At 39.5% G+C, this 10,944-nt stretch overlaps 1 protein-coding gene and 1 long non-coding RNA gene across 2 annotated transcripts in view; one reads left to right on the top strand and one right to left on the bottom strand.

Annotated features, from left to right (window-relative positions):
- The first annotated feature begins 205 nt into the window (after nt 1–205).
- Nucleotides 206–844, top strand: LOC124268889. The gene is made up of 2 exons (XR_006896366.1): nt 206–396; nt 431–844. It is a non-coding gene; the product is annotated as an uncharacterized LOC124268889 (long non-coding RNA).
- A 6,914-nt stretch (nt 845–7,758) lies between these two features.
- The window catches only part of LOC124268872, a 155,022-nt gene continuing 151,836 nt past the window's right edge, over nt 7,759–10,944 (bottom strand). The window contains exons 17-18 of the mRNA XM_046703899.1: nt 9,909–10,383; nt 7,759–8,142 (exon numbers count right to left, since the gene is read on the bottom strand). Coding sequence (XP_046559855.1) covers nt 8,102–8,142; nt 9,909–10,383 — 516 coding nt within the window. The 3' untranslated portion in view covers nt 7,759–8,101. The remainder of the gene's footprint in view (nt 8,143–9,908; nt 10,384–10,944) is intronic.

Below are 10,944 nucleotides of genomic sequence, written 5' to 3'. Positions count from 1 at the left end.
GTGGACTGTACCACAACAGTGTGGGTGGGGTTAGGTGGACTGTACCACAACAGTGTGGGTAGAAGTGGTGTACCACAACAGTGTGGGTGGACTGACTGACCACAACAGTGTGGGTGGGGTTAGGTGGACTGAACCACAACAGTGTGGGTGGGGTTAGGTGGACTGGAACCACAACAGTGTGGGTGGGGTTAGGTGGACTGGACCACAACAGTGTGGGTTGGGTTAGGTGGACTGGATCACAACAGTGTGGGTGGGGTTAGGTGGACTGGATCACAACAGTGTGGGTGGGGTTAGGTGGACAGGATCACAACAGTGTGGGTTGGGTTAGGTGGACTGGATCACAACAGTGTGGGTGGGGTTAGGTGGACAGGATCACAACAGTGTGGGTGGGGTTAGGTGGACTGGACCACAACAGTGTGGGTTGGGTTAGGTGGACTGGATCACAACAGTGTGGGTGGGGTTAGGTGGACAGGATCACAACAGTGTGGGTGGGGTTAGGTGGACTGGATCACAACAGTGTGGGTGGGGTTAGGTGGACTGGATCACAACAGTGTGGGTGGGGTTAGGTGGACTGGACCACTACAGTGTGGGTGGGGTTAGGTGGACTGGACCACAACAGTGTGGGTGGGTGGGGTTAGGTGGACTGTACCACAACAGTGTGGGTGGGGTTAGGTGGACTGGATCACAACAGTGTGGGTGGGGTTAGGTGGACTGGACCACAACACCTGCTTATGAATAGATGTTCAGAATAAACTTTCAAGTGGTCTTCTGGAAAATGTTTTTACGATGTGTAATTTGAAAATATTGTCTGTTTTTGGTATGTAATTAAAATTCAGCTTTGGAAGACTATTGTCCTTCAACTGTGTTTTTGCATGTGCATACATCTGTCTGTTGAAACCTGGGTATCAGGAGTCTGCTGGTTTGGATTGATGAAGATGTTTGAGATGAATTAAAGGTTTAAGTATTTTAAAAGAGACAAAAGAAGGCCTGTGGTTCTTTTAGGGTGAATGGGTAATGGGAGATAAAAGTATAGAAGTCTGGTAAAAGGATGCTGTTGGGTAGTCAAGGCAACAGCTAGTTGTTGATGTCCATATTGTAGTGATTTCGCCCAGATGCAGCTTTGAACAGGCAATATGCCTGTGTCTGATGATGGATGTGGCGGTGTTCCAATGAACATGGAACTTGTGTGTAACACAAACAACAGAAAACTGCAAGTTTGGGATGATAAATCTTTACTGCAGTTTATACACGAAACAAAGTGCTTTGTGCAGGAATGTCCCTGGCCTCTGTAGGGTAAAAGAAACACATTCAACAGACTTTACAAGATCAATACATACTAAAACGCCCCCATTAGAGAATATCTGATGAGGACATCCAACCTGATGGACAACAGAAACTGCCAACAGTAAACATATCTACAGAAAAATTCATTTACAAATATTGCTGCATAATTGCCATTCCCATACAGAAGTGTGAACTGCAGGAGAGGGTGAGCCTAAAAGCAAACAGAAAAGAAATGTGTGAAGTGGGCCGCCCATGTCAGACTCCCTCTCCCCTTTGGACCAGTCCTCTATGTAATGTTGGATTTATCTCAAACTCCTCACACATTTCCCCTGTCCGTCATTTCTCTTTGTTATAAAACCAATGTGTAACATACTGTCACAACAGGAGGCTATAAAACATGATACCTCAACATCCTTTTCAAAATGATCTAAAATGATCAGTTCTGACAACAGTTACATAAGTACAGGGTCCAAACTGTTTAGATGACCACTACTACCTGAACATACAAAGTTTTCTTACATTTTGAACAGAAATGGGTAACAGTCATGAACAGATTTTCAACATACACATAAGGCACCCTGTACATAATGCTATATTACACACACACTAACACACACTAACACTAACATTAATCATTTTGCATTTCATTTCAAACACTATTTAGTGCCCATAACAGAGAAATATTTGAGTATAGTGCATAAATTATCACAATTCTGAGAGCACTTTCATATATTACCATAGCTGAGGTTATCCTTGCAAGGTTTCAGCGTCATGGACCTATGTAGAAAGTGTCAAGTTTGTGACAAGTAAAGACAGACCAACAAACAGCAACTACCTTGGTTCAGATGAGCATAATGTACTTTGAAAGAATACTGAATACGTATCCTCTGTTAAATACCTGTACATCATTATCACAGCATTAATATAACACATGCCTGTGTCCTCTGTTGAATAACTGTACATTAATATAACCACAGCACTAACACAACACACGCCTGTGTCCTCTGTTGAATAACTGTACATTGATGTAACCACAGCACTAACACAACACATGCCTGTGTCCTCTGTTGAATAACTGTACATTAATGTAACCACAGCACTAACACAACACACGTCTGTGTCCTCTGTTGAATAACTGTACATTAATATAACCACAGCACTAATACAACACACGCCTGTGTCCTCTATTGAATAACTGTACATTAATATAACCACAGCACTAACACAACACACGCCTGTGTCCTCTGTTGAATAACTGTACATTAATGTAACCACAGCACTAATACAACACACGCCTGTGTCCTCTGTTGAATAACTGTACATTAATATAACCACAGCACTAACACAACACACGCCTGTGTCCTCTGTTGAATAACTGTACATTAATGTAACCACAGCACTAATACAACACATGTCTGACACTGTCTTCTATTGAATAACTGTCAATTACTATCACAGAACTAATATATCACATGTCTGTGTTCTCTTTTGAATAACTGTCAGTGACTATCACAGCACTAATATATCACATGTCTGTGTTCTCTTTGAATAACTGTCAATAGACCGATCCAGTCCCGGCCGATAAGCCCCGCCCACTTCGTTTTTGACGTTAGGGGGGACAACTACTGACAAATCACAATGGCGTCACCGCCGGCGAAACGTACGTGATTGCGAATGTTGTTGATGAATTCTGTTTGTTGTACTTTGGTATCCGCCGTTTGTGAATGATATTTAAAAAGGAAAGTTATACGTATTTTATTTTCAATATATTTTAGTTGACAGGTTGTATAATTGGCGAGTGAAAATGTAGTTAGATCTACATGCCCGATGAAAAATCGTCTCAGCCAGCTGCTGAGATTGGGAAGCATATTTTCTACCAAATAATCTATCCGCAATTCACGTTCGCCTAAGATATTAGCAGGGGAAAGGTAACTGAATTATGTTGTTTGTTGCTTTTCTAAAAAATTCCCATCGTAATATTATAAAACCGTGAACACAACCACATGTTCAAGTTGCAGATCGTTTGGTATCTATAAAAGATTGTCACAACCGCGCGTGCCACCTTTATTTATTTATCCGTTGTTCAAATTTAGTTAAATTAGAAGTTTGTGAAAACATGGGTTTCTACCTTTCAAGGAACAACGAGGAAAACAGTATCCCCGTCTACTACTTCGTCCACCTTGTTTGTCTGTATATATTATCTGGAAAACGTTACTGGACCTGTTAACACAGTATGTTTCCATGGATGTATCTGGACATACCCAGAAGCAAATATTCAGCAGCTAATCTGCAGCTATTCTCAGTAAAATTTCTCTCTTCAAAATCTGTACACCATCTTAAAATGACACTGAATATAAGGAAATCCAATTTTTTAATAACCCTTTCCACATTTTTTTCTATGTGTACTTTGTTGTGGAATCCTAATCTACAAACCTCCACTATAATGGACTTCATGAACTGCCAGCATTTATCTACAGGTATGTCACACCACCATAAACACAAACAATCCAAGATACAGTCTGCACCTGTACCCTGACACATCTTCCATAAATAGGAAACGTGTGGTGCAAAATCTTTGAACAGAGGATCCACAGTTATCCGAACAATTAACTAGCATTGAAATAGAATGTTACACAACATACAAATATACTGCTTTTTCTTCAGATATATTTAACTGCTAACTACTGATGTAAATAAGAGGCAAAGAATTGACATTATTGCTTCTTAGACGTTACAATGATAATCTTTGTTTTATTAGATCTGAGACCATATCCCCTAGGGACATAACACTAATTCTGATCCATTTCCTTTTCTGAGATACTTACTAGTGTCATCAAAATTATATTAAAGTTGCTTAAAAATTTGGTAAAAGTCATAACAAAAGTTTAGGAAGACATACATGAAAATGTCCTGAAGTTTTCACCTCCTGCAACTAAACCAGTGTGCAATTTAATATGAATTTAAGCTTATTTTCCAAATAAGCATCAACAGACGTTGAACAATTTGTCCAAACCAACATCCTCATAAACACTACTTTGGCTCAGTCTTCAAATATTGGTAACCTCCTCAAAAAGCTGATGATTTCTAAGAAGTATTTCATGAAATCGGGGTTGAATATATGTTTCAATATCCATTCCAGATACATGAACAGTCAACTTAGAAATCTGTAAGTTATTTGGTTCCAAGACTGAATAATGCCAGGGTGTGAACAAAACGTATAGCCTTTGGGTTTTTTTTCAAATTCTCTGGATGCTGAAATAACTTTATTACGAGTGATGATACTAGTGATCACTCTCTGAATAATCTTATTAGTAAACATATTATTTAAAGACCAAATATATCTTAAAACAAACTAGCTATCTTAGTACCAAGTGATTGTTCAGCCATGATATGTATATAGTGTTTGTTTGCCTAGTTCTGCCTTAAAAAATTTACATGAATCTGATATGTGAGTCAATTAAGTAATTATTTATAATTGATTGGATTATTATCTATTTTATTACCTTTCCACGTTTCCTGAAAGAGGCAAGATTCTTAAAACATACCTTGCTATCATTTCCAGTGAATTATAATTAAAATGACAGAACTATGTTAAAAATGTACCCCCACCCCACCCTACATGTAAAAAAATTATGCTGTGACAAAAAATCACAACAAATAATGTTCTCATAGTTAGGAAATACACTTATATTTCACTCCGTCCGATATTCCAGAAAGTCACTATTCTTCTCACATAGTTTTCGTCTCCGATCCACATGGAGTAAGCTACATCAATTCAAGGTCCCATCTCTTTATAGAAATTCTGAAATATTTAAGACATGGTTTTATAGACACTCATTTGAATTAATTTTGATGTTTGGATATTGCGTGATAGGCAACTGCTGACACTGACAATATTTCCGTTTGGATAAAAAAATATTACTCCTCGAATATTTTGCACTATCAACATATACTCTACTGTACATAGGCCTTCAGATTGTGCTTTTGAAACTTTAAAACATCCTAAAATGTGTGACAAATTTAAGAATATCTAATCGCGAAAGCAACCATATCCACCACATTGTTCTTTAATGTAACAAGTTTTGCTATTTCGGTCGACCCTAACCGAAATCAGCTCGCTGTCAGATTTGTTTACATTGTGTCACGGCTTTCTCGCCTGTGTCATTTCAGGTTTATTGTGTACCAACTCAATGCCCAGTAGTGACTAAAAACGTGAAGCAAAAACAATTTTGTAGTTACAAGAATTGTCCGTGTTTATAACACTTTCAAAATCCTAAACTGCTATTTGTTGTCATCTATTGGTAATGCTTTTGCACATGTGCGAAAGTGTGTAAATTGCGGTAAATTCCCACCTTCGAGCAGACGTAGGTTTCGTGAACGACGGTGCCGCCATTTAACTGCTCGTTAGGCCTATCGCATTCCTTGATCCGCCTCAATTTGTTTGTCTTGATCGTAATGGTTTTGGTAAAGGTACACATCAAATCACAGCAATATGTAATAGATATAGCGAGTGTAAATGGCATAATTCAAAGCACATCGCTTCGGAGGCATCGTTTGACCCCGGAAATAAGTCTGACAAATCCACACAGCGCGCCCAGCCTGCTGATTGGCCAAAATTGACGCATGCGCCAGTTTTGAGTGACAGACTGGATCGGTCTATTACTATCACAGCACTAATATGTCACATGTCTGTGTTCTCTTTTGAATAACTGTCAATTACTATCACAGCACTAATATATCACATATCTGTGTTCTCTTTGAATAACTGTCAATTACTATCACAGCACTAATATATCACATGTCTGTGTTCTCTTTGAATAACTGTCAATTACTATCACAGCACTAATATATCACATGTCTGTGTTCTCTTTGAATAACTGTCAATTACTATCACAGCACTAATATATCACATGTCTGTGTTCTCTTTGAATAACTGTCAATTACTATCACAGCACTAATATATCACATGTCTGTGTTCTCTTTGAATAACTGTCAGTGACTATCACAGCACTAATATATCACATGTCTGTGTTCTCTTTGAATAACTGTCAATTACTATCACAGCACTAATATATCACATATCTGTGTTCTCTTTGAATAACTGTCAGTGACTATCACAGCACTAATATATCACATGTCTGTGTTCTCTTTGAATAACTGTCAATTACTATCACAGCACTAATCTATCACATGTCTGTGTTCTCTTTTGAATAACTGTCAATTACTATCACAGCACTAATATATCACATATCTGTGTTCTCTTTTGAATAACTGTCAGTGACTATCACAGCACTAATATGTCAAACATGTCACAGTCAACAGTTTGCATGTTTTTTCAGTCAACATCACTAATAGTGTACATTTGGCATTTGATAAATAAGATTGTTTGAGTACTTACAATACAGATTTGACAACTTGCAGAATAAATGTTTCCCAAATCCATTCCTTAAATACACATATGAAAGACACTTTGCTTCTAATTGACATAATGCTCAGTACTAACTCTATGTTTGAGGACATCGGCATGGGACTGGGACAGATATCAAACACAGATGCAACTACATCCCTGAGGAAAGCTACATCATTATACAATCAACAGTCAGAATAGTGGACCGAAACAATGTAGAAAATGTTAAGTTGTCATGTTCACATTTTACTTGATGCATAAATATACTGCTACATACATCAGTAAATTGTTACTGCATAACAGTGCACAGGGAGCCGAAAAGCAGTAGTTCACAATAACAGATCGTGGACATCAGAAGGAGCTGGTACTAAACTATAACAGATCGTGGACATCAGAAGGAGCTGGTACTAAACTTTAGTCATTCTTCCCACAATTCTATACTTGAGTCACACTTGTCACAGTGCTATACTTGAGTCACACTTGTCACAGTGCTATACTTGAGTCACTCTTGTCACAGTGCTACACTTGAGTCACTCACAGTGCTATACTTGAGTCACTCTTGTCACAGTGCTACACTTGAGTCACTCTTGTCAAAGTGCTACTCTTGATCACTCTTTGTCACAGTCTATTGTCACTCTTGTCACAGTGCTACACTTGAGTCACTCTTGTCACAGTGCTATACTTGAGTCACTCTTGTCACAGTGCTACACTTGAGTCACACTTGTCACAGTGCTACACTTGAGTCACACTTGTCACAGTGCTACACATGAGTCACTCTTCTCACAGTGCTATACTTGAGTCACTCTTGTCACAGTGCTACACTTGAGTCACTCTTGTCACAGTGCTATACTTGATTCACTCTTCTCACAGTGCTATACTTGAGTCACTCTTCTCACACTGCTGCTATACTTGAGTCACTCTTCCCACACTGCTGCTATACTTGAGTCACTCTTGTCACAGTGCTACATGCTTGAGTCACTCTTCTCACACTGCTACACTTGTCACTCACTTGAGTTACTCTCCTCACTGCTGCTATACTTGAGTCACTCTTCCCACACTGCTGCTATACTTGAGTCACTCTTCCCACACTGCTGCTATACTTGAGTCACTCTTGTCACAGTGCTATGCTTGAGTCACACTTGTCACAGTGCTACACTTGAGTCACTACTCCACACTGCTGCTATACTTGAGTCACTCTTGTCACAGTGCTATGCTTGAGTCACACTTGTCACAGTGCTACACTTGAGTCACTCTTCCCACACTGCTGCTATACTTGAGCCACTCTTGTCACAGTGCTATGCTTGAGTCACACTTGTCACAGTGCTACACTTGAGTCACTCTTCTCACACTGCTGCTATACTTGAGCCACTCTTGTCACAGTGCTATACTTGAGTCACTCATCTGACAGTTCTATACTTGAGTCACTCTTCCTGCAGTGGCCCTAATTGCATCTGCAGTAAGATAGAAGCACAGTGTGACACTTGTAACCCACATCAGTGTTAGCATCACCTGTTACCAACACCAGTTTGTGGGTACTCATTATCATATCAGGGCCCACTTGCACAGAGCAATCTTAGAGCTACAATTATTGTAAATCCTTAAGATCTCGATCTAAGGCTTCTTCTACAATCGCCATCCACTTGCACAAAGCGATTGTAGACTAAGATCATTGTAAGTTACAATCGACTCTTACAATTGGTCAAGCTAAGATCATTGTAGTCTGTGACAAAATGGCGTTCAAGTTAGTGTCTGTTCCACGCAAATAATCAGCTTAATGTTTGGAGATTGCTTTTATATTGCTTAAAACTGCATGATTCACCTCGACACTTCAACAACACAGAGAATGCACCACCGATTTAATGTCAGAAACATTATTATTTGCGGTAGTGAACCTCATAACTATCGAGTCGATATCACAAAGCACTATTCCCACCCGGTTCAGTGTTCGAATAAGTGTGAAACAACATACCTTTTTGATAATCAAGGAAAGAATAGTAACGATAGGTGTCTGCATGCGATTAGCAATGGCTGTGACCTTTTCAAAAACTCAAGGGCAGCTAATCTTAGAGTTTACGCAAGATGGGAGTGGTTTCCCTTGGCATGTTATGTAGTTGCCGTAGAGTCTGCCATGCCCGATATATTTATGTTGTGACATCGAAGAACTGTACATATATTTCTTTTCGATCATATTTGTGTCAGTGATTTTGTCTTAGTTTATCATTAAAATAGTCTACAATTAGATAACGTGCAAAATCATGTTTCTTTTCTCATACTTAAATCTAAAATTGAATCGGAGGAGAGACGAGGGTTTTAATCTGTGCATTTTAAATATAATACAAGTATTCATCAAACAGTAAAATACACTTGCTGAGGCATTTGAAATTGTGTGTGAAAAGGAATTTCACAATAATTTTTTTCATGAAAATTCTGCAAGGTGCGATTTATAGAGGTATGTGTTTTGTGCAGTAACCAGTTCCACTTTTATTTGTGCACCATGCTGTACGCACTTGCAGACATCTGTAGACAGGAGTCGAGTTTAAGAAATGCGTACCTCCACCGTTGACGAGTTCGATCTTATTTAAGATCGCAATCTTAAGTGCATGTGGTCTTACAATCGTGCGAAGATTGGCTTTGTGCAAGTGGATTCGGGCAATTATATGGTGATTGTAAAGTTGATTGTAGGGGCCTAAGATTGATTGTAACTAAGATTGTTCTGTGCAAGTGGGCCAAGGTCATTTGTCAGTATAAGGTGACTTGGAGGTGTATTTACTGTCTACTTTCCTAAAGGTGCCTGTGGATCTACCTGTTACTTACCTGGAGGTGATTGTAGACCTGGGCCCCGTTCCTCAAAGCGATCGTAGCGCTACGACAGTCGTAAGTCTATGTTAAAGTATGGGAGTTACGATCACCTTAGCGCTACGATCGCTTTGAGGAACGGGGCCCTGATGTCTATGTACCTAATGTGAACCTAATGTCTATGTACCTGGAGGATCTACCTGTTTCTGAAGGCGATCTACCCAACTATACTTACCTGGAGGTGCTTGTGTATCTACCTGTCTATACTCACCTGGAGGAGGTTGTGAAACAAATGTCTAGGTACCTGGAGGATCTACCTGTTTCTGAAGGTGATCTACCCAACTATACTTACCTGGAGGAACTATCTAGGAACCTGGAGGATCTACCTGTTTCTGAAGGTGATCTACCCAACTATACTTACCTGGAGGTGCCTGTGCTATTGCCACCATCAGCTTTCTGGACTTGGACATGACCTTGACCTTGCCAGGTGCCCGAGCCATCTGACAGTTCTTAACCACACCCACCAAATAACAGAGAGGATGCTGCGAAGGGTGGGTGTGTTCAACTTGTGCAGCAGCTTTCTGTGTCTTGCCATTAATGTTACTCCCATTGCTGCATCCAGGGAGATACATCCAGCTCTTTAGAGACCTGGCGTTTGCAACAACTGAGTGACCATGTGAAGCATTAACACCATTGGATGCTCGTGCAGCCTGGGAAAGCTTGCATAAAACAGTTCTCTTCGTCAGGCCTGTTGAGTCTGGCTTCAACTTCACCTCTTGTTTTGCTTTGGTGTGAAGTTCAGTTGAGGTGTGTGTTGCCGCTGTTGTTGAGCCTGAATTTGTCACCTCCACTGCGAGGTCGCTGGAGTCAGGGATATGTCCATAGACATCAGCAGCCTGTCAAAACAAGGATGAAACTGGCGAAATTGTAAAACAATACAAATATCTTGGCACTATTATTGACAATAAACTACAGTGGGCGATTTTATTTTTAAGAAATGCCAGCAAAGATTGTATTTTAAGCGTAAACTGAGATCTTTTAACATAAGCAAAAAGGTGATGCTGTTGTTTTATCGTTGTTTTGTTGAAAGTATTTTAACTTTTTCAATTCAATGCTGGTATGGCTCTCTTAATATCAAAAGCAAACCCTATCTTAACAAAATCATTTGAATTGCAAGTAAAATCTCTGGGATGTCTGTTTCGGATTTATCTTCTCTCTTTAATTCCCGTGTTATTAACCTCACTGAGAGAATTTTATCTGATCCCAGCCATGTTTTATTTTCTGAATACCATCTTTTACCCTCAGGCCGCCGATACCAAAGGCCCCGTTTTAAAACAAAAAGAGTTCAAAATTCTTTTATTCCGGCAAGTATTCGACTATTTCATAACTGTTAACTTTGTCTGCCTATTGTGTTGTTTTGTGTTTTATTAACCTATATGTCAGTTTTATATGTAACC

Source organism: Haliotis rubra, unplaced genomic scaffold (assembly GCF_003918875.1).
Source record: "Haliotis rubra isolate DU_JTF1 unplaced genomic scaffold, ASM391887v1 Scf140, whole genome shotgun sequence".
Taxonomy (NCBI): Eukaryota; Metazoa; Mollusca; class Gastropoda; order Lepetellida; family Haliotidae; genus Haliotis; species Haliotis rubra.
This window is presented reverse-complemented; position numbering and strand designations above follow the sequence as displayed.